This window comes from Aquarana catesbeiana, linkage group LG03 (assembly GCF_042186555.1).
Source record: "Aquarana catesbeiana isolate 2022-GZ linkage group LG03, ASM4218655v1, whole genome shotgun sequence".
Taxonomy (NCBI): Eukaryota; Metazoa; Chordata; class Amphibia; order Anura; family Ranidae; genus Aquarana; species Aquarana catesbeiana.
In genome coordinates this window covers 622,296,239-622,320,575 of record NC_133326.1, presented here as the reverse complement: position 1 = coordinate 622,320,575, position 24,337 = coordinate 622,296,239, and the positions used below count along the sequence as shown (strand labels likewise).

At 42.7% G+C, this 24,337-nt stretch overlaps 1 protein-coding gene across 1 annotated transcript in view; it reads left to right on the top strand.

The window, feature by feature from the left end:
* Positions 1-24,337, top strand: part of ADAM9 (ADAM metallopeptidase domain 9) — a 197,473-nt gene that overhangs the window by 130,297 nt on the left and 42,839 nt on the right. The window contains exons 8-14 of the mRNA XM_073622349.1: positions 6,932-7,003; positions 8,745-8,914; positions 13,971-14,052; positions 17,324-17,460; positions 20,574-20,745; positions 20,840-20,932; positions 22,123-22,318. Coding sequence (XP_073478450.1) covers positions 6,932-7,003; positions 8,745-8,914; positions 13,971-14,052; positions 17,324-17,460; positions 20,574-20,745; positions 20,840-20,932; positions 22,123-22,318 — 922 coding nt within the window. The remainder of the gene's footprint in view (positions 1-6,931; positions 7,004-8,744; positions 8,915-13,970; positions 14,053-17,323; positions 17,461-20,573; positions 20,746-20,839; positions 20,933-22,122; positions 22,319-24,337) is intronic.

The following is a 24,337-nucleotide window of genomic DNA, read 5'->3' as shown; positions in this document are numbered from 1 at the left end:
AGCGCATCGCTCCAGTGTGAAAGCCCTCGGGGCTTTCACACTGGAATCAAAGCAAGCGGCACTTTCGGGTCGGTTTGCAGGCGCTATTATTAGCGCAATAGCGCCTGTAAACCGCACCGGAAGTTACATTTGTGGGTGGAACTCCACTTTAAGAGTTTCCTTCACTGGAACTAAGGGGCCAAGCCCAACCCCTGAAAAACAAACCCTCACCATAATCCCCCCTCCACCAAGTGATTTGGACCAGTGCACAAAGCAAGACATGGAAGAGCGAGCCACTTGACTGGCCTGCACAGAGTCCTGACCTCAACCAGATAGAACACCTTTGGAATGAATAAGAACGGAGACTGAGAGCCAGGCCTTCTCGTCCACATCAGTGCCTGATCTCACAAATGCGCTTCTGGAAGAATTGTCAAACAATTCCCATAGATATACTCCTAAACCTTGTGGATAGACTTCCCAGAAGAGGTGAAGCTGTTATAAACACATAACACTGCAGCGCTATCTCTGTGCCAATCCCGTGGTCATATGATATAATTAAGCAACTGATTAAAATAAACAGCCAAAAGAAAAAAAAAAGTATTTTTCCCTGATGAATTAATCTTAATAATAAAAAGACTGGCTAACACCATAGATGCCTGCAAGGCTGCCTTTAGAAGTGGTCTGGGAATCCACAATCTGAATGCAAAAGGGAAGGTAAAAAAAAAGCACCAAGCAGGCATTGTGTAGTTGAAGCTGTTATAGCTGCAAATGGTGGACCGACTCATTATTTATCCCTATGGACTAAGGGCCAGTTCACACCAGATGCAGTTCTGTGCACTTTTATATGAACTAAAAATGCATGCACAGTGTTTTCAATGTATTCCAATGGCTCTAGTTCACACCAATGCCGTCAGTTCCAGACAGTTTCTGCACCGGAAACTGACCAGAAACTAATTGGAACTGACTGCACTGGTGTGAACTAGAGCCATTGGAATACATTGAAAACACTGAAAACACTTCCAAATCCACCCTATGGCCTGATTCCAGCAGATGACACATCTCAACTGCCCAGATCACAATCTCAGACTGTGTGTTGGAGCCATGAAATGTGCTTCAAAATACATCTTTCTTATAGAGGATTCAAAATATGTTTTATTTTTTTTAATAACATAACAAACCTGTTATACTTACCTGCTCCGTGCAGTGGTTTTGCACAGAGAAGCCCCCATCCTCTTCTTCTGGGGTCCCCCACAGGTGCTCCAGGCCCCTCCTCTTTGGCAGTTGCCCCCATGGGAAGCCTCTTTCAATGGGGGCACATACCTCCCAACTTTTTGAAATGGGAACATGGGACACCTATTAGCAAAATAATGTATGCATAGGACACACCCCCACCACGCCCCCTTAAAGGAGAATTATACAAAAAAAATGATTAGTTAAACCCACAAGTGCTTTTTTTTTACCACTACTATTCCTTTATATTGGCTTTTTACATTTAGAAATGCAGCAATTTTGAAATTGGATGAAAGGTTTAGCAAAGGAAAACACTTTTTAAAAGCTAAAAATATATACAATTATATACAAGTATACAGGTCAGACCAATATGAGGGACAAATGAGGAGGAATAAGGGACAGGGGGACTTTGTTCCAAATCAGGGACAGTTGGGAGCTATGCCCGTGCGGACCCTGTCTATTGATAAAGGCCGGGCCACTCGGCCCTGCCCTCCGCTCCCTTGTCACAGCATTTAATTGACAGCAGCGGGAGCCAATAGCTCCTGCTGCTTTTAATCCACCCAATGAGGAGGGAGACAGGGGCTGGAGCCGCTGCTGTTGTGCACATTACTGGATTGGATCGGACTTGGGTAAAAACAAGGGGGGGGGGGGGGCTGGGGAATCCTGCAGCATAGAAGGTTTTTTACCTTAATGCATAGAATGCATTGGGGTAAAAAAAAAAGCTTAGGCTTTAGGATCACTTTAACTGTGCCAAAAAAATGAAGACAGTCATCTACTCTCTATTACTGACCTATCATGCCTTCTTGTGCGCCGTCTCTGTAAGAGGCAGCCATCTTGGTAAAGGCAGGGCTTTGCTTTCTCAGATTTGCCCCCTGATTATTGGTGGTCTGGTGATTGATGGGGGAATGTTCAAGAATCAGCTGGGGTAGAGGAGGAAGCACAGGACCACAGAATGAATGAAGCAGAAGAAAGCAGACCTTTGCGGTGCAGGTCTTTGGGTACAGCTTCACTTCCAGCAAGGAGAACAGTGAGCAGCACAGTAGTGACATCACCAATTCTCACATCTGGGGAGCCTAGCAGTCAGATGCAGCAGTGCCTTAGAAGATCTCACACTGCCAATAAAGAGCTATGAGGCTATAGAGCAGAGTGCCTAATCACATGAGGTGCTTGATCTTTCTTAGGAGAAATTTAGTGTAGGGTAAATCTTTCAATATACTGTTATATACTTCTCCTGGACGCTATACAGTGCATTCAGGAGCAGCAAAGTTTTGTCAAAAAAAAAAAAAAAAGCTTCACGCACCTAAATGTGTGTACACGGATCTAAGTGCTAGGCGCATTTAGCGATTGAGTGTTAATTTATTTCAGTGGCCAGATTAAATTCTTATTGAAATAAATTAACACCCAATCTCTTGACGTGCCTTAACACGTTATATTAGTTTACAGGCATCTAGCTTTTTTTTTTTTTGCTAAAACGCTTAGTTTGCAAAATGTCCAGTGTGCACGAGACCTTAGGCACAATTACCAAGTCTAGATGTTGCATATACAATGGCAAATCTTCTTCTTTATTTTTCTTCTTATGTTTAATTAAATATAATTCACCAAAAGCAATTCTAACTGAACTCTTTCTGATGAGACCTTCCTCATGTCATTCTCGGCCAGCAATCAGTCTTGTTGGATACTTTCAGAAGGTCTCTCTTGTTTCTGGATAAGGCTGGATAAGTCTTTATTGCTCCTCCACCTCCTTTGTGGATATAATCATGTACATTCAAGTGATCTGAACATGCATGTCCAAAATTTCATTTACTGTATATACTCGAGTATAAGCCGAGTTTTTCAGCACTTTTTTTTGTGCTGAAAATGCCCCCTTCAGCTTACACTCGAGTCAAGCACTTTTCTGCAGCAGAGAATGACATTTTCCGAACCAACTTTGGGGCCCCGTATCTTGGGGCCACTTGGTGCTAGGAGCCCCAAATGTGGTGTGAAGACCTAGTGGAACTAGCACTACAACATATCCAATATCGGAAAACGTCATTCTCTGCTGCAGAAAAGTATCTCAGGGCCACTTGGTGCTAGCACTATGTTATAGTGCTAGTTCCACTGGGTTTGCACACCTAATTTGGGGTTCCTAGCGCCAAGTGGCCCCCGAGATACAGGGCCCCAAAGTCAACTGTGTCCATCTGCAGCAATGTCATTTTGGGATCCTTTGGGTCCAGAGACCCCAAATTTTGGCTGCAGCTAGGGGGCATCTAGGAACCCTTAACTACGAGTTTGAAGTTCGGGGGACCTATGGCTGCAAATGGGCACAGTGAGGTTGCAAATGGGCACAGTGAGGTTGCAAATGGGCATTGTTAACCCTCTTTTCCACTTACAGTAGCTGCGCATTTCTCACACTTGGCTTATACTTGAGTCAATAGTTTCTCAGTTTTTTGTGGCAAAATTAGGTACCTCGGCTTATATTCGGGTCGACTTATACTCGAGTATATATGGTACTCCTTTAAGTTTATGGCCTGGTTTAGTGTTATTTGAAATTTAGCAGATTATCTTCACAGATAGTTTTGCAAAATAAAAACAGGTTTAGTGTTTAGGAAAGGGCTAGATCAGGGATATGCAATTAGCGGACCTCCAGCTGTTGCAAAACTACAAGTCCCATCATGCCTCTGCCTCTGGGTGTCATGCTTGTGGCTGTCAGAGTCTTGCAATGCCTCATGGGACTTGTAGTTCTGCAACAGCTAGAGGTCCACTAATTGCATATCCCTGGGCTAGATGATGTCATCACTGGGTCTCTGTGCTTTTCTATGCAATGCAGATAATGTGTTTGTTGTTTAAACCACTCCAAAAAATGGTAAATCTCATTCAAAGCAGCGCAGATCATTGCTTATTAATCAAATTTATCTCGGGTAAGCATAAATTGGTGTTGACCATAAGAACAAACTATGGGGGCATTTATCAAAGCTTGAGCTGACAAAATGTGGAGCAGCTGTACGTGGCAACCAATCAGCTTCTGTCTTCATCTTGTTCAGATAAAGCGAAAATAAGCCCTCCTATCCTTTCCATCCAAGGAAGCTGCCATCTTATGCTGGCCATACACTATACTAAAAATCGTTCAAACCCATTTTTGAAAAAAAAAAAACATTTGGCTGTGAGAGCAAAGTGCCATCATGTAATGACCGATAAATCGTTCAGTGGATATAAATCCATTTTTTGTCTGTTTTTATCACATATACCTAGTGCAAACAGTTTGGACGGCCAACACATTAACCTTTCAGTTTATCGTTCATTCTGCAGAAAATTTCCAAACTTGTCCTTCGTTTTTTCGGCTCAAAAATATCCCAACCGATTTGTGCCCATTAACTGGCTGAAAAACGAACGACCTGTCTAAATGACCGAATTTCAGGACGATCTTTTTTGTATAGTGTATGGCGGCTTTAGTCCCTATTTGATCTTCAACTGCCATGGTGCTGCACATGTGATCAGTTCTGACACCAGCCATTTGATGGTGTGACAGTTTGGTTGAGAGCACAACTAATGTGACAGTTACATTCCTGACACATGCTGTTTTTTGAGGCGTCGTTCACGCCATGTGCAGATAAGTGAGTCTTTTCTTCACGTGTTCTGGAAGGGTACAAAGAAATCAATTGTTCTCTATGTGTCCTATTCACACCACAACACTGGTATCATGTGCGGATTTTTTTCTGCGCAGAAATCTGCAATGTGTAGAAAACTCACTGAAACGCGCATGAAAACTGATGTCAAGTCGTGTCTACAGGTGAAATCCTGTGCGTTTTTCTGCATGCAAGGTGTGAACAAGCTCTGAAACTGTTAAATTGATGAGTTTAGTTCTGCTTTAATCTTTGTAAAAGAAAGATAGAAGCTGATTGGTTGCCATGTATTGCTGATCCAAATTCTGTCTGCTCCAGTTTTTATAAATTCCCCTCTATGTTCTTTCATTTATTTATTTTCCGTGTAATAAAAATGTGATGAAAATCTTCTGATTAGTTGCGGAAGGCAGCTGCACTGCTTTTTGCAATGACCAAACAGAAGAGTTTCACAACCTCGCACTATTGGTACATAGAGTATTTTCTGGTTGTGTAGATGAGCATAAGCATTGGGTTGTTATTAATGGTTAATAGTTTTTGCTGTGTCTTTGTGTTCCTGTATCTAAACTCTGATGTGATGTAATCTGCACATCTGTTATTGTCTCATTACTAAGAATTCCCCTGACCATTTCCACCCTTAATCAGGACCTCCGCCCACACTCCTCACCCTGCTATCTGCGCACACAGCGTCCGCCCCGAGGAGCTGACTATCCAAATATTGTCATTCTGCTGTGATCAGTTTACACTTACACTTCCAGCTTTGTAATTAGCTAATACTCGGCCCGTCCCCCTCCAAGTCCTCCCTTTACAGGCCCCACCACAAAAATGTACACATGTGCTTCAGGCTGAGCATTGTCTGTGCTAAGCTGGCCATAGACGGACTGAAATCCCACCAACACAAAACCTAGAGATTGTGCTGGTCAGAGTTCCCCCACGACATGCTGGTACTAGTAGTCCACTTTAATATGCATATCAATCACTGGGACGCTGCAGCTCTCTAAATGTTCCACTGGGTGGTGGAGATGCATCTGTGTAAACAAAAGGAGAAGAGAGCGTGCATTCCCTCTAGTGTGACACCATTTATTAAAATCTGAAAATGAAAACTTCAATCCATACTCTCACATTGTGCAGCATGTAAATAGACATGTATCGCCTCCGGTTCCTTCTCCGGATTACCGTTGTAAGATCTGGCTGGGAGTCAGAAGGTTCCAGTGTGCCGCCAGGCAGTTAAAAGGTCACCGGGAGATGTCCCTTGATCCACTGCGCATGCGCCCGGTCCAGCCGGCACTGTGCTTTGATGCAATGACCTGCAGCACAAGAAAATTCAAGGGAGAGAGGATAGCGGTGATGTCAGGGTTGCTATAATGACGCGTTTCAGACGTGCCCGAAACACGTTTTGGAGGCGTGGCCTCCTTTATCAACTTGATAAAAGAGGCCACGCCTCCGAAACGTGTTGTCATAGCAACCCTGACAACACCTCTATCCTCTCTCCCTTGACTTTTCTTGTGCCCTCAATTGGGATCCGGAGAAGGAACCGGAGGCGATACATGTCTATTTACACGATGCCCAATGTGAGTGTATGGATTGAAGTTTTCAGATTTTAATAAATGGCGTCACACTAGGGCAGATGTGGGCTCTCTTCTCCTTTTGTTTACACAGACTGAAATCTGACTGGTTCAGCAGGGACTGGCCAAATTTTGATTGGTGCGTGGTCATCCCTGTTCAACAGAAGTCAAGATCATTTGATCGACTTCTATTGAATGGACAAGTTTGGAAACTTGCTGACTTGGGGTGACAGGCAATCAGTTGCAGCTGCTGATCAGTGTATTCTGACAGTGTTGCGTCCCCCTAGCTCAGGCTCAGCAGGGAGGCATGTAGGACGAACTGTTGAGGGACTATTGCTTCCAAACCGAGAGCAAGGTCCTCCTCCTCAGCATGCTGCTAGAGCACAGGCTTTTCTACTCATACTGGGAATCCTATCTAAAGAAATTGAATTGTAGGATTTCAAACACCTTTTTGTTTTGATGCATCTGTAATGCATTTAGCTGATTTAAAGTGAAACGTCAATTGAACTTTTTGGTGTTTGTATTTATTTATTGCAACCTAGGTATGTGTTTCTTTTACAGTATGATATGCTGGGACAGAATGCTTCAGCAGTGAGAGCTGAAATGGTGCAGTTGGCCAACTATCTTGACAGTGTAAGTAGAACAGTTGTAAGGGACTTTTGTATTCCTTTCTACCTATGCCATGTTAAAAAAAAACCTGGTTCCATTTATAATTTGTAAGTAAATGTATACATAGGGGCAGCCATATCTGCTCAATACATATGCAGGCTCTCCTTCCTGCTTTTTGGCACTATGCAGTGGTTGTGCTTTACTGTGCTTCCTCGCAAGTCTGAGTCGGCCAACCCACTGAAAACAATGCTCTTCCTTTTGTGGTTGATATTTTATCTTGGCAGTAAAGTCATTGTGGTGGCTAACCTATTTTGTCTCTAGAGTCTTAAGGTACACACTACAGTTTTTTTTTTTTTTTTTTTGACAGCTCCGGTTGGGAGCTGCTGTACTAATAATGTGAGGTTAGTCCAGCAATCTACCTCGCTCAGCTGTTGTGTTCTGACAGGTGGATGGCCTCCCCGCTGGAACACTCCAATCAGTGCGCTCTGCCATTGGCTGAGCGCGATGATCGGGAGTCGGTCGACTGCTGGTTTTTCAGCATGTTGGATAGACCGACATACACACGGGCCGAATGTCAGCCGGTATTTTTTGTACCGGTAAATGTGTCTCGACATTCTGCCTGTGTGTATGGGGCTTTAGGCCGGCCGTAGATGGATCAATTTTCTTTCCTGCAACCATAGACAGTGTTGACAGGGGAATTCCTCCCAATTGTGTTCACCCAGCGGCGTGGGGAGGGGGGGGGCAGCCATGGGAACGCCATGATTATTGCTAGTGGCTATAACAGTCGCTAGCTATAATTGCATGTACAATTTGGCAGGTTGGTTGTACCCAAGTTGATCGATCATTCAGCCTGCCCATACACGGTTTGAATCTCGAACAGTTCCTGCTGAACCGGCCGAAATTCTGACCGTCTATGGCCGGCTTTATATACATATTTCTGTGTTTATCACAATAACGGAAATATGAAAATGCAAACATGGTAAAATGTAAACGTTACATCAAATATAATAAAGTTAAACTCTGCACACAAATAATATAAATATATTCCCAAATAGCTACATATAATATAAATGCCCTTTCTGCGCCCCAAATATCTATGTAAACCCCGATATTACCTTGTAAAATTACCTGTGATGCACATAGCCTGAGCAGTGGGTGGGACCTAACAGTACCACCCACTTCAGGCTGCCTGCAAAAAACTGCAGGAGGGGAAAATTACATGACTTACCTGTAATGAAGAATAACACAATGTGCAGGCTGCTGGACTCTGTAGAAATCTTTACTGTAGGGCTGCCCTGTCCTCTTCCTGGTGCTGAACTTCCAGCACTGCGGGGGTTAATGGCTTTGGGCATCCAGGCTCAGCCTCAGCTGCACTAAAGATGATCCAACGAGGACACGCCCCCTTCTGCCTGCTCCTCCATTGAGAAAAGTTCTTTCAACTTTAGTGCAGCTGAGCCCAGAGACCCAAATCTGTTAATCCCCGCAGCGCTGGACGTTCAGCACCAGGAAGAGGACAGGGTAGCCTTACAGTGAAGAATTCTATAGAATCCAACAGCCTGCACATTATGGGACATTCTTTATTAGAGCTAAGAAACTAAAGCTGTAGAGAAATTTTTTTTTTTTAATCTAAGCTTCAGCTTTAAAAGAAAAGCCAATTCAGTTGCAGCAGTCATTTGTAGTGAAGGTGTCAGATCTGATGAATTCTCAGCCCTGATGTGTCTTGTCCCTCCTGGGTGATGACCAAAGTTTCTCCAATGTTCTTTAGATGTACAAAGTGCTAAATATCAGAATTGTCCTGGTTGGGTTGGACATCTGGATGAGGATGAATCACATCAGTATTGAAGGCTCGGCTGGAGATGTCCTGGGGCGTTTTGTGAACTGGCGCGAGCAGAATCTTGTACCCCTCCGCAGACATGACAGCGCTCAGTTTATTCTGTAAGTAACCTTTTGTATTTCTGGATCAGCAAAACAGAAGGCTTTCCTTTATTTAGTGCTATTGAAATGGAATGTACATGGGCATTTTGAGAAGGTCAGGAGAAAATCATGGCCAATAGCGGACGATAATTCCGTTAGTAATAATGTTTTCACTGAACGCCAGGCATACAGCTCAATACATTGGTCAAATCCATATATAGAAGGAGGATTCAGAGTTGTGTACCGGTAGGTGTTGTGGTTTGTACCCCTCCTTCACGCAGTCCATTACATGACACAGTAACCCAAACTTTAAACCATATATTTACCTTGTCCACTCATTATGACTTTCTAAATGCGAATGTTCTTTTATGCTGTTTAAAGAGTATGTAAACCCAACATTTCATATTCCTGATAAGTGCCTGCTGTACCATGTACTTGCATGAAAAAGTATCCTGTTCTCTTTGTATTGCTTCCTTTATGTGGAAACCCTGATGTTCCTGCCAGTCCTTCTACTTTCCTAATAAAACTGACCATAGTGAGCAGGAAAACACACCTTGGTCAGTTCTCTAGCTATGCTGGGAACTCCGCCTGCTCTCCTCCAGTGATCTGACTTGCACCCCCCCGCACAGACATTCACTGGAAAGGTCATTGTGCTGCTGTTTCTCACCCCCACCCTCACCCTTAGCTCCTTATGCAGCTGAAAACAGAAGGAATGTGAGCACTTATAAAAATGGGAAAAAAAGAACATACACAAAATGCATGTGAGTGCATCAAGTGTAAACAAAGGCTGTAATATACACATGGTGCATGTCAGCACATCATGTGTACACACGGTACATGTGTGCTTGTCATGCGTAAACAGAGGTCATTATGCGAATACAATGCATGTGAGCGCATTATGTGTATAATCGTGCCATAAATAGTGCTCACGAAAAATAATGATATTTGATATGTGAATCAACCAATTAAATTAAAAATAAATATTTTTTTTGCCATCTGTCCAGCTGGGGAGATTTCCACTTTAGGCTGGGTTCACACTTGCTGCGGCCGCGTGTCTCAGCAGTGGGTCCAGTTGCGACCCCATTCACCGCATTCAGGTATGAATCGGGTCCAAATTTTTGCCTGAATTCGGACCAGAAGACGCACAGGACCCTTTTCCAGTGCGCTCCGCGGCAGCCCCAGAGGTGTGTGAACCGGCTCTATTAAGAGCTGGTCACACTCTCCTGTCCTGCAAATTTTATTGTGGGGAGACCCGCATCCAATTTGCATAAGTGTGAACCCAGCCTTACTGTTTTTATATTTGTGAAAAAGTATTCAAGTCAAACAAAGCCATTTTAGAACATAACAGCACCATCTACAGGTTCTTTGGGGGTGGTGCAAAAATTACTGGGGAGTAAGTTAGTGCTTCTAAACAATCCATAAGACTATACCCAGTCCTACTTGATGTTCTTCACTAAATTATGTCCAAATTTGTAAAGTTAAAATATTTTTTTTCCTCTACACGCTCCCCCCATGAACCTGCATTACTGCCATTTACAGAAAAAGAGAATAAACAGTGCACATACGGAAATACGGGGCAATTTAGGAAACAATGATCACAGGTCAATTGGCTAAAGTATAAATCACACAAATAGGAAACACAAGTGGAACACAAAGACACTGGATTTCTAAAGAGCCAACTTCCCTAAACTACGAGCCTTGCTAGAAGATATAAATTGGGATAAAATCTTAGAAACAAAGAACACAGAGGAGAGATGGGTTTGCTTTAAGGGCATTAGCCAATGCATCCCATTGGGAAATAAATTTAAAAGAGCAAACAAAAGTCCTGGATGGCTTAACTATAATGTAAAAATGCATATAAAAGCAAAGGAGAAGGCCTTCAAAAAATAGAAGGCTGAGTGATCATCATCAGCATTTAGACTTTACAAACAATGCAACAAGATATGTAAGGGTGCAATTAGGGCGGCTAAGATAGAACACGAAAGACACATAGCGGATGAGAGCAAAAAATAATCCCCAAAAATTCTTTAAGTATATAAACCGTAAAAAAGGGAGGACAGACCATATTGGCCCCATAACGAATGAGGAAGGACATCTGGTTACAAAGGATGGGGAGATGGTGACGGTATTGAATTTATTCTTCTCCTCAGTCTTCACGAGGAAATCGGGGGGCTTCAGTAACCAAGACTGCAGTGTTTGTGCTCATGGCACAACACAGGAAGCACCCTTATGGCTAACAGAGGACAGAATTAGAATAGACTAATAAATCACGGGGACCAGATAGCTTGCACACGAGGGTACTTGGGGAACTCAGTCAAGTAATTGCACAACCATTGTTCATAATTTTTACTGACAGTCTACTGACTGGAATAGTACCAGCTGAATGGAGAAAAGCCAATGTAGCACCAATATTTAAAAAAGGGCCAAAATACATCCCTGGGAATTACAGACCAGTTAGCCTAACATCAATAGCATGCACGTTCTTGGAGGGGATGATAAGGGACTTATAAGATTTTAGTAATGAAAACGGTATCATTAGCAGTAATCGGCATGGATTTATGAATCCAATTGTACTGTGTAGAAGGTTCTTTACTGTAAGAGTGGCAAGGATGTGGAATTCCCTTCCACAGGCGGTGGGTTGAGGGGGGAGCATCGATGGTTTAAAAAAGCTATTAGATACAGTGGCTTGCGAAAGTATTCGGCCCCCTTGAACTTTTCAACCTTTTGCCACATTTCAGGCTTCAAACATAAAGATATAAAATTTTAATTTTTTGTGAAGAATCACCAACAAGTGGGACACAATTGTGAAGTGGAATGAAATCTATTGGATATTTTAAACTTTTTTAGCAATTAAAAAACTTAAAAGTGGTGCGTGCAAAATTATTCGGCCCCTTTACTTTCAGTGCAGCAAACTCACTCCAGAAGTTCAGCGAGGATCTCTGAATGATCCAATGTTGTCCTAAATGACTGATGGTGATAAATAGTAGGGTTGTCCCGATACCACTTTTTCAGGACCGAGTACAAGTACCGATACTTTTTTTCAAGTACTCGCCGATACCGAATACCGATACTTTTTTTTTATGTCACGTGACAGTGTTTTTTTTTATTTATTTTTTAACAGTGCTTTTTTTTTTTTTTTTTTTTGGGGGGGAGGTGAACGGTGTATGTGTGTGTGTGTGTGTTTTGTTTTGTTTTTTTTAAATTTACAATTTTTATTTTTTACAAAAATTTTTTTTTTATTCTTTATTGCAATATGTGTTTTTTTTGTTTTTGTTTTTTTTTTTTAATCAGCCCTGTTGGGGGGCTTTGGTGAGATATCAGGGGTCTTAACAGACCTCTGATATCTCCCCCTTGAGACAGAGAAAGAGACAGAGGATAGAGATTCCCCAGTCCCTTTCTCTGCAGCCTCAGCTGCACTGAGAATGAATGGAGAGAAGACAGCGGCTCCTCTCCATTCATAAACTGACACATAGTAATCACAAGAGATTACAAGGGGGACAGAGAAGGAGGGGGGAACGGAGGGGACAGCGGAGAGGCACAGAGGAGGAAAGAGGAATGGAGGGGGACAGCAGAGAGGCACAGAGGAGGAAAGAGGAATGGAGGGGGACAGCGGAGAGACACAGGGAAGGAAAGAGGAACGGAGGGGATAGCGGAGAGGCACAGAGGAGGAAAGAGGAACGGAGGGGACAGCGGAGGGGGACAGAAAAGGAGAGAAGAACGGAGGGGGACAGCGGAGAGGCACAGAGGAAAGGAGGGGGCATGGAGGATAATGCAGTGACAGTCAGCGGTGAGCGATCACCGCTGTGTCACTAAAGCAGCTGAAAGCCGCTGGGGGAGAAGCTTGTATCTCCCCCATGCGCCGATCACAGCTGACTTTTAGGTATCGGGGAAGCATCGGGAGCATTTGCCCGAGTACAAGTACTTGGGCAAATGCTCGGTATCGGTGCCGATACCGATACTAGTATCGGTATCGGGACAACCCTAATAAATAGAATCCACCTGTGTGTAATCAAGTCTCTGTATAAATGCACCTGCTCTGTGATAGTCTCAGGGTTCTGTTGAAAGCGCAGAGAGCATCATGAAGACCAAGGAACACACCAGGCAGGTCCGTAATACTGCTGTGGAGAAGTTTAAAGCCGGATTTGGATACAAAAAGATTTCCCAAGTTTTAAACATCCCAAGGAGCGATCATTTTGAAATGGAAGGAGTATCAGACCACTGCAAATCTACCAAGACCTGGCTGTCCCTCTCAGCTCAGACAAGGAGAAGACTGATCAGAGATGCAGCCAAGAGGCCCATGATCACTCTGGATGAACTGCAGAGAACTACAGCTGAGGTGGGAGAGTCTGTCCATAGGACAACAATCAGTCGTACACTGCACAAATCTGGCCTTTATGGAAGAGTGGCAAGAAGAAAGCCATTTCTCAAAGATATCCATAAAAAGTCTCGTCTAAAGTTTGCCACAAGCCACCTGGGAGACACACCAAACATGTGGAAGAAGGTGCTCTGGTCCGATGAAACCAAAATTGAACTTTTTGGCCACAATGCAAAACGATATGTTTGGCGTAAAAGCAACACAGCTCATCACACTCAACACACCATCCTCACTGTCAAACATGGTGGTGGCAGCATCATGGTTTGGGCCTGCTTTTCTTCAGCAGGGACAGGGAAGATGATTAAAATTGAGGGGAAGATGGATGCAGCCAAATACAGGACCATTCTGGATGAAAACCTGTTGGAGTCTGCAAAAGACCTGAAACTGGGACGGAGATTTATCTTCCAACAAGACAATGATCCCAAACATACAGCAAAAACAGCATACAGGGATATACAATGTAATTCTGACATTTCATCACACACAAAAGACTTGTGTCTTTTTTTCAACCTCACCTTCTATGTAACTATGTAACGTTTGTTGCAGTCACTTAAGCTACAATTCCCATTACGCATGAACGGTGCAGTGCAGGTGGTGGCAAAGGCAGCTTTTTTTTTGTCTTTGCAGGACTGCTCTGTTTTATTTCTGTGTTTTATTTCCCTGGAGCGTCAAAATTCTGATTTTTAACATGTTTTGTTGCAGGAAGAAGGGATTCGGAGGCACTGCAGGCATGGCTTTTGTAGGCACCGTGTGTTCCAGGAGCCACGCTGGAGGCATTAATGTGGTATGTCCTATGTGTTTTAACAATATAAAAATGTTCCTTTGGTTATTAAAGTATGGTACTATAGAGATGGGTAAGAACTAAAAGGCAGTCTATGAACATTTAGGCAATAACATATTCTTAGTACAAAGTTATTAAAGCTGAGCTCCAGCCTTCCCTTCAGTCTTGCACTGCTGTACAGGCTCCTCTCTTGTACTGAAATTGCTTACTCTGATTTCTCCGCACACTGGAAGCTTCTCAAAGTGTGCATTTGGAAGTTGTAGCAAGCCTGCCTCATTTCCAGGCTGGAGAATGTCAATCATCATCCAGCCCATTCTTCCCCAGCCTTATTTTACTGTTGTGGGTTTAGTAACACTTTAAAATAGAATTTCAGGTTATTACGAACTAATCTTAAAAATGCTCCCTCCCCCCTCCTAATACTTATACTAACTTACCTGCAGAAGAAAGATGCATGTACTTAACCTTTTCTCAGTCCCTTCCAGGTTTGGTCACATGATCCGGCTCCCATGTGTCAGCCAGCACCGGCTGCAGGGGAAAAAAGAGAACGCTCGACAACGGCTGTAATGTCTGAGCGGTGACGTCACCCCTATATAGGCTTACTATGGCTCATCAATATTTGAGGCTCCCTCCTCTCCCCTGAAGCTGCTAATAGCTGACAGATCACATGTTTTGTCTGGAGCATCCAGAAAAAAAGTGTTTTTCTTCTACAAGGTCATAGTATAGTAGTGTTCAGAGGTGGGAGGGAGCCGTTATAAGACTAGGTAGTGATATCCTGGAATTGTATTTTAAATATTATGTTGCAGATATTTCCAACACACATGGAAAATTTCTTTCACAATATTTTTATTATTTAGTTAAAGTGGATGTAAACCCAAAATTTTTTATTTTTTTTTATATCATACTGTAGAGTATAAGATTTCCTATCATTTGAGCCCAGTCTTGCCACACAGAGTTAATCCAGCTCTGAGCAATCCTCTTTTATTGTTCAGTGAGATCATTCTTGACAAACTGAGAAAAACTTTGTCAAATCCTCCCCCTTGATGTGAGTGACAGGTGATTTACATATCTCGTGCACTAGCCTAAGACATATGCATTATTTTTTAATTCCCTCCCCCACTCCTTTCTTCAGCAGCTCTGCAAGGATTGGCTGTTCCACACCTCAGCATGATTTGGCATTCTGAAGTCATGTGGTTACTTTCCTGTCTTTTCACTGGATGTTAGAGATCATAGCAGAAGTTCAGTGTAAGAAATACACAGGAGAAAATGCATATTGACAAGGGGAGTGTAGAGGTGGGCGGGGAGTCTACTGACATCACAACTCCACCCACCGAGCTCCAGACAACAGACCCACCCACAGAATATGCAGTTTTTCAGGTCCCATAACAGACAGAGGGGAGACATTTGACAGGTAAAGATACATGCGGGAGGCATGTATATCCTTATAGATAACCCCTATGGCAGTAGTTTAGAAAGGATGACATTGGGTTTACATCCACTTTAAGACAAACTCACAAAACAGTAAACAATCGACTAGGTCAGTAGTTGAGAGTGGTACAAGAATGGCAACATATATACCACAAGCTAATGTGCTTCTAACATGGTATAGTATTGCCTGCGAATAGGGTAATAGCGAATCATGCGGCACTCTATAATTGCAGCTTAAAGAATACGCTAAGCCAACAGTATTTCAGGAATCACCCCGTAAACATAACATGCAGTACCTGAGATTGACCTATGATGAGGCATGGGATAAAGTAGAACCTCTCAGGGATGTAAAAGGAACAAATAATAACATATATTAGGAGAGAAAGCTATATTGCAAGTCTCCTAATGTACAAAAGATCTTTACCCCCATTGAAAGACCGATATCATCAAATAGGAAAAAGAGAAAATCTTCCTTCCAAAGTACGGCCAGAGAGCAGCTAACAGGCTCAGCCAACTGCCAATTGGCAGTAGATAGTCAAAAATAAAAGGAAGAAAAAGAAAGAAAAGTAGGAAGAAGATAAGCTCCGTCCCAGGGAACCCAAGGTCACCACCGGTAGGTTAGACAGAATTTCCTATAGGTCCAGAAAGCGGGAAGGTGGGCTCATCGCTGGAAACTGATCCAACCAAGGCTACCAAGTCTTGAGAAATGTGTCCTTAGTACCCGCGAGTATCGCCGTAAGCTTCTTATTTGTCAACGTACAATGCACCCGTCTCTTCACCTCCTCCAAAAATAGAGGAGAGGTGGTTTCCACACCTTTGCAATGGTTTGTTTAATAGCCATAAAAACATGTGTTGCCAAGATACGTTCTCGTTTCGCTAACTCCAGAATAGGCTTATGAAGTAAAGCTACCCAAGGGTCCTTACGTATATTAGAATGAAATAGCGTATTGACCAAAGCCCACCTGGATCCACAGCCTTTTAACTTTGGGGCATGTCCACCATATGTGCTTCAAATTGCCCTGGTCTGAACAACCCCTGAAACACATCGCTGGGTATGTTGGAAGGTATCTTGCAATTCTTGCTGGGGTGTAGTACCATCTAGACATAACACATGGGAAATTTCTGTGACTGCCCCCTACACTTGGTATCTTATACCCCCCCATAGTACACGGTTAATGCTAGCCATACTCAGATCGGTAGTAAGATTTATGACCACACTGTCTGGAACCTAAAGCATTTTTTTTCTCCCTTGCTGGTATGTCCACTTTTGCAACTGTGATAAGGTCTGCAAATTATTTTCCCTAATTAAACATTTAATAATACAAATAGAAAGTTTCAATGCATTATGTGCAGTTGAGAAAAATAATGTGACATCAATTGATAATACAATGGCACTGAAGGAAAAGCGATTTTTTTTTTTTGCTCTGCATACAGAAAGGGTTCTTTACTGTAAAAGCTGTGATATGTTCACATTCCACATGATCTGGTACTAGCTGACTTTGCAGCCTGCTTCAAAAGGTGCTAGATGTATTTTTAAATGCACACAAAATAAATGACTATTGTTAATGGTATTAACAATTATTATTAATTATTATGTAATAATTATTATTATTATTGTACGAATTAGTACACACATTGTAGAATTTTGGTCCTGGTAGTTGCCTGTGGGGATCAGGAAGAGATTCTTTTGCCCCCATGTTGGTGCAGATTGGATCCACTTTATAAGGGTGTTTTCCCTTCTTCTGGATCATCTGCATTTGTTTTTTTTTTTTATAAGTTGGTTGAACTCAGTAGACAGGTCTATCTGTGTAGAATGATGAATTTATCTCCCTTCTGTATTCTTTTACAGTTTTCACATCAGAATGTGCAATCGTTTTCTTCTATTGTTGCTCATGAACTGGGACACAACCTGGGAATGAATCATGATGATGGCCGAGGCTGTTCCTGTCCAACACCAGCGGGTTGTATCATGAACTCCGGGGCCACGTAAGTGTTCAGTTTTGTTACGGTATTCTAACGGAGCTTTGCGCTCTGATACAAATAAAATTACTATTAGAGCTGAACTCCAGGCAAACAGCTAAGAGTACAGCAAGGCTGTAATTAAGCAATATAGTTATATAGTTAGGCTACCTCCCCATCCTCAACCTGTGTCTGGCTGGTGAAAGAGCAGCAGAAGTCTGATGAGGTCATTTTTCTCCTTTCTCAGCATGTTTTTTTTTTTTTTATTGTTAATTTTTAAAAAACTGTAGCTGATGACTTTAAAATATCAGTTTCCCTGCAGCTGGTTCTTCTTACTGCAGGTCTCTGGTGCTGCAATCTTAAAAACGTGAGTCGGCTGTGACTTCCTGAGGGACCACAGCTGGGTCCCTACTGCGCATGTGCAGCTTACGTGATGCTTTGTGAATGGTCCTGCAGCCTCTAGGGACATATATTCTGCTGGGGGAGAGAGCAGAGCAAGAGGTTTCATCCTCACCTAGATAAATGAGCAAGACACAGTTGACGCATTTCACGCTATATGGTTATGAATAAGAGCTCCATGTAGTGTGAAACGCGTCCACCTTGTTTGCTCTATATCCCTCCGTGTGTTGAGCTGTTTTTAAAAGAGTGCAGCCACCCAGATCTTGTTTGCTTAACTAATACAGCTGTGAAGTTGGACTTGCACCCTATGGATGCTGAGTGGGGAATTACATAACTGGAGCAGTGGCTCTGCATTGTCATCTACACCTCGGCGAAGCATTGCGGAATTTGCTACTGCCCCCCCTCCAAAAAAAAGCCTTGGTTAGGAGTGAGAGGGAGCAAACTAGCAGTACTTCTCTTTTTAAGCTTTAAAATTTGGTCTCCTCTATCTATCAGCCTGATTCCTTTTATACAATGGATTTCAGGAAGCTGATATCAGGACAAATTTCTGTATCTACTCTAATTGCGTTTAGGCTCCATGCACACTAGCTCCTAGAAGCGGTTATTAGCATTTTTTTCTGCTCTTAGAAGTTAAGTCGTGTTATCCTATGTGTCCATGCACACTACTTTAGACTACTTAGGACAAAGTCGCTTTAACGGCAATGGAACTGTTCTAATCGGTGCAACTCAAAAGTTCCTCAAAAGTTCCTGCACTCCTTTGGGGCGACTTCATCACGACTTGCATTGACTTCTGGTAAAGAAGTCGTATGCAAGCCACAATGAAGTTGCGCAGGAATGTCCGCTTCAGAGTCGCGCTGGTGTGAACCGGCACTTAGCGTTTTTTGACCTTCAGTATCTAGGAGCAGAAAAACGTATTTAAAGCGGAATTTCACTTAAAAGTGGAAGTTCAGCTAATCCTCCTCCGCTCCCTTCACTACCATTTTCGAAAGATTTTTTTCTGGTGGCAGGTACCTTTTCCTGACAGGTACCTGCTCCCACTTTCTCACTCAGGTGAAAATTATGGAAGTACGCCCCCCCTGCCCGCAACTTCCTGGGACATATCACGTGTAACATGTTCCAGCATCTTCTTCCCCCTGGATCCCCATCCCCTTGTGACAGTGTGAAGGGGCTCTTCTCCCTCCACCTCCACAATTTAAAAACAGGGTGGCTGTGCGGGGCTTCACCCACACAGGCGGTTCATTCGTTCACAGTTTCCTGTGACTAAATGCTTATAGGTGCCACCAGCCATTGCGGCAGATGGCTTGTAATCCTCAATAAGTGATGAGGGTGCTGGTGAGCTCTCTTGCAGACCATCGATCTTCCTGCTCTCAGGGTAACTGCTTGCCTGTACAAAGTACAGGCATACAGCTATCCTGAGAGTCGGCAGGAGCCTGAGATTGCTCCCCCAATCTGCTGATTGCAGGAGCCTGAGATTGCACCCTTAATTTGCTGATTGCAGGAGCCTGAGATTGCACCCATGATCTGCTGATCACGGGTGCAATGCTGTACAGCAATGGTCATCAACCCTGTCCTCGGGGCCCACTAACAGGCCAGGTTTGCAAGATAACTGAAATACATCACAGGTGATATCATTTGCTGCTCAGTGATTGCAGTATTCTAGTCTGCATCTCCCCAAGGTAATACATAAAACCAGGCCTGTTAGTGGGTCCTGAGGACCGGAGTTGATGACCACTGCTCTACAGGCTGCTTAGAAAAAAACCCTGCAAAAAATGTTCATTTATTTTATTATTTTTTCAAAAGGTGAACTCATCCTTTAATGTTTTTTGGATGAAATGCATGAAATGGCGCTTTATAAATCTACCGGGAGTTTGGCTTAAAAGGACTGCCCTTGAGATGCCTGCACCTATCTGCAGCAGCCTCCAAAAACCACCTGTTATGGTCAAGTCATTGACTGTGCCAGGGGGTGTCACCACCTACACTTGCACAAATTCCTACCGTCCCTTCACTAAGAGGGGTATGCCTCTGGATAGTAGGAATGCTCAGGAAACAGGAAGGGACAGGACAAGCTTCAGTAACAGGAAGTGACTGAGCTCTGCATGTCAGAAGAATGGGAGATTCATTAGTAATTGAGGGTTTTTGCATTTTACACATTTTTTTATTGAAATGTCGTGTCTTGTCCTGGGCTGTCATTAAGGTGACACTAAACAATATCCTTATTTTTTTTTAAATTGTCCATACACATCCACTACTTAATGCTCCTGTAACCTATTTTTCATGAAATAATTTCTTACTGTGTTTTTCTGCCTCTTTGTAAAATCTTTCAAAGCCTCTCCTTTTCTCCTTCACTTCCATTTCTGGAACAGTGCATGTTTTTTGCAGTCAAGTGCAGTGCTTTATGCATACTACAAATCCCATAGTTCACAGTCCATGTTGGGAGTGAGCAAGAGAAGGTGGCTACATTCCTACATACAGTGGAACTCTGGAGAATGAATGTAGCCACCCTCTAACAGGAAATCGGATCACAACAAGAAAAGGAATTTGGAGGAGGCTGAGAGCAATAGAAGGGACTTTATTCTTCCAGTTAAGAATACATACTGGAATTTTTTTTTTTTTTTTAAAGCGTTTAGTATCACTTTTATTCTCATAGTGCGGAAGCACCGGGCAGTATACTGAATCAAAATACTGTATATGTTTATTGTAGTCAATTTCCATTACAGTTCTTATTATTTCTGGTTCTGCAGGGGCTCTAAGAATTTCAGCAGTTGCAGTGAAGATGATTTTGAGAAGCTGACACTGAACAAAGGTGGAGGATGCCTCCTGAATGTGCCCAGCCCAGACGAGTCGTACAGCGCTCCCTCCTGTGGGAACAAACTGGTGGACCCAGGGGAGGAGTGCGACTGTGGGAATGAAAAGGTCAGTCGGAATATAAGCATGGAATCTTTCACATAAATGATAGGTGACCCAGATATTACAATTATCAATATAACTGTTATAAATACTCTGGCAGGAATGTGAGAAGGATCCATGCTGCCAGCCCGGGACCTGCAAGCTGCGCTCAGGAGCTCAGTGCGCCTACGGATCCTGCTGCCAAAACTGCCGGGTTAGTCCCGTAGAAATATCTTATATGCGTGTTGTATAGTGTTATATATGATTGTGTATGTATAGCTTATGAAAGATTGAGTCTATGTGCTCCTTTTAGTTGACAGTAGCAGGAGAAGCCACCCCATGTAAGCTACTTGAGCTGCTAAAGTGGTAACCTAAACAGGGCTAGGGACTCTCTGCTTGTGACACCACTGGTGCCTGGTAAATGGCCCAATACTGTCACATGGAAAATACTGGGCACTTTCTTTGAACCATCGAACACAATGGTGGGTGAGGAAATAAAAGATGAGTACATGCTGCTTGGGAGGGGGAATTCAAATGGGCAAAGCAAGGGGAGGCGTAGTCATTTTGGTGCATTTTTTTATTCTTCCTGTAAAATATTGGTTTTACAAATAAAAATTTCTTTTAGGGTGCATTAACAGAGTTTGCAAAGTATGCAAACCTTTCTCATAAGAAATCCTTGCACTGCATATAGACAAACCTGTGTTGAGCTGAATAGGGTGGGTTGAAGTCTAGTTTAGCTCAGCTAGGAGAACGGGGATCTGCACTCTGTATAATCTGATCTCCCCAGCTCTGAACGCTGTTATTCTGGATTTGAGCTCACCATCTGCTGGCTGTAATTGGTAAATATGAATCATTCATATTTACCTGAATATAAGTAAACATTTTGTGGATATTTTGGGCACGCAGTGTCATGCTGCTTTTTTTTTTTTTGCCTAGAAGTTATTTATTTTATTACCATGGAGGAAGATTGGCAAAATTAAAATAGCAAAAACATAATAGCTTATAAATGTCCATACATGGGTTGATCGAGAAAAAACAGATTCCCCCATCCACACAAGAAAGATGGATGGATGAATTCTTCCCACTGTGCCATTGTAGTCTGACAGCAGGACTCCTCCACTGTCAGAATACATTGATCAGCACTGCAGCCGACCGTTTTTGAACAGTCCCGTTCGAGTGAAGTCGATCATCTGATTGACTTCTCTTGAGCAGGGATGGCCATAGATAGATGGAAATTTGGATGGTTTAGCAGGGACTTTCGATCCATCTATGCCCAGCTTTTGACTAAACATTGATGTGTATGTGGGCTAACACTACTCTCCTGTTCGTTCTATCTTTTACTATCTTACTGTTTTTTTTATTCTTTGTCTGAACTAATCACTGATTTTATGTGTCGCTGTGCAGTTTTCTCCCGGGGGTACCGTGTGCCGTGCCGTGGCCAATGAATGCGATCTTCCAGAATACTGCAATGGCTCTTCTCCACTCTGCCAGGCTGACGTATTCATTCAGAATGGGAACTTGTGCCAGAACAGCCAAGCCTACTGCTACAATGGCATATGCCAATACTACGATGGCCAGTGCCAAGGAATTTTTGGACCAAGTAAGATAACCTGCTTGCCAGAAATGATGTCCCAATACAGTACTATGTCTTGTTTGTGTTCAGTCTGTATGCACACTTTAGGATAGTGTAGGTATAGTACTATTGTTGACCCAAACTGTGCCAATGAATAGGCTTTAAAACAAAAATTCTAATGCGCTTGGTGTATGGTGCAAAATTGCAGCGCCATAAAATTCGTGACACAGGAAATGTAACCTTCAATGCAAAAATTGTGTGCAAACCCTCATGAAATCAAACATTTTTTTCAAATGTTTATTTATATATATATATTAGCGTTTGGATGAAGCCATTTATTATCAATCAACTGTGTTTACTCTTTTTAAATCATGATGACAACAGAAACTACCCAAATGACCCTGATCAAAAGTTTACATACCCTGGTGATTTTGGCCTGATCACATGCACGCAAGTTGACACAAAGCGGTTTGAATGGCTATTAAAGGTAACCATCCTCACCTGTGATCTGTTTGCTTGTAATTAGTGTGTGTGTATAAAAGATCAATGCGTTTCTGGACTCTGTCTGGACTCCTGACAGACCTTTGCATCTTTCATCCAGTGCTGCACTGACGTTTCTGGATTCTGAGTCATGGGGAAAGCAAAAGAATTGTCAAAGGGTCTGCGGGAAAAGGTAGTTGAACTGTATAAACCAGGCAAGGTATGTCCAAGGAATTGAGAATGCCAATCAGCAGTGTTCAAACTCTAATCAAGAAGTGGAAAATGAAGGGTTCTGTTGAAACCAAACCACGGTCTGGTAGACCAACTAAAATTTCAGCCACAACTGCCCACAAATAACTTCAGGTGAAATACAGGACTCTCTGAAAACATGTGGTGTGGCTGTTTCAAGATGCACAATAAGGAGGCACTTGAAAGATGGGCTGCATGGTCGAGTCGCCAGAAGAAAGCCATTACTATGCAAATTCCACAAAGTATCCCACCAAACAGCACAGAGACAAGCCTCAAACCTTCTGGCACAAAGTCATTTGGAGTGATGAGACCAAAATTTAGCTTTTTGACCACAACCATAGACACTACATTTGGAGAGGAGTCAACTTGGCCTATAATGAAAGGTACACCATTCCTACTGTGAAACACGGAGGTGGGGATCACTGATGTTTTGGGGATGTGTGAGCTACAAAGGCACAGGAAATTTGCTCAAAATTGATGGCAAGATGAATACTGGAGGAACATTTGCACTCATCAGCCAGGAAGCTGCGCATGGGACGTACTTGGACATTCCAACATGACAATGATCCAAAACACAAGGCCAAGTCAATCTGTCATTGGCTACAGTAGAATTAAGTGAAGGTTCTGGAGTGACCATCTCAGTCTCCTGACCTCAATATCATTGAGCCTCTCTGGGGAGATCTCAAACGTGCAGTTCATGCAAGACAGACCAAGAACTTACATGAACTGGAGGCTTTTTGCCAAAAGGAATAGGCAGCTTTACCATCTAAGAAGATAAAGAGCCTCATCCATAAATACCACAAAAGCTGTCATTGATGTTAAAGGGGGGCAATACACGGTATTAAGAACTGGGGTATGTAAACTTTTGATCAGGGTCATTTGGGTAGTTTCTGTTGTGATTATGATTTAAAAAGAGTAAACACAGTTGATTGATAATAAATGGCCTCAGCCAAACACTAACCATGAGTGAAAAAAGTTTGTGTTTTTATCTATATTCTCTGAAAAATGGCCAAGAAATCATAAATTCTGCCAGGGTGTGTAAACTTATGACCACAACTGTATATACACAGTGGATATAAAAAGTCTACACACCCCTGTTAAAATGTCAGATTTCTGTGATTAAAAAAAATGAGACAAAGATAAATAATTTCAGAACTTTTTCCACCTTTAATGTGACCTATAAACTGTACAACTCAGTTGAACAACAAACTGAAATCCTTTTTAGGTGGAAGGAAGTAAAAATAACAAAATAAAATATGGTTGCATAAGTGTGCACACCCTTAAACTAATACTTTGTTGAAGCACCTTTTGATTTTA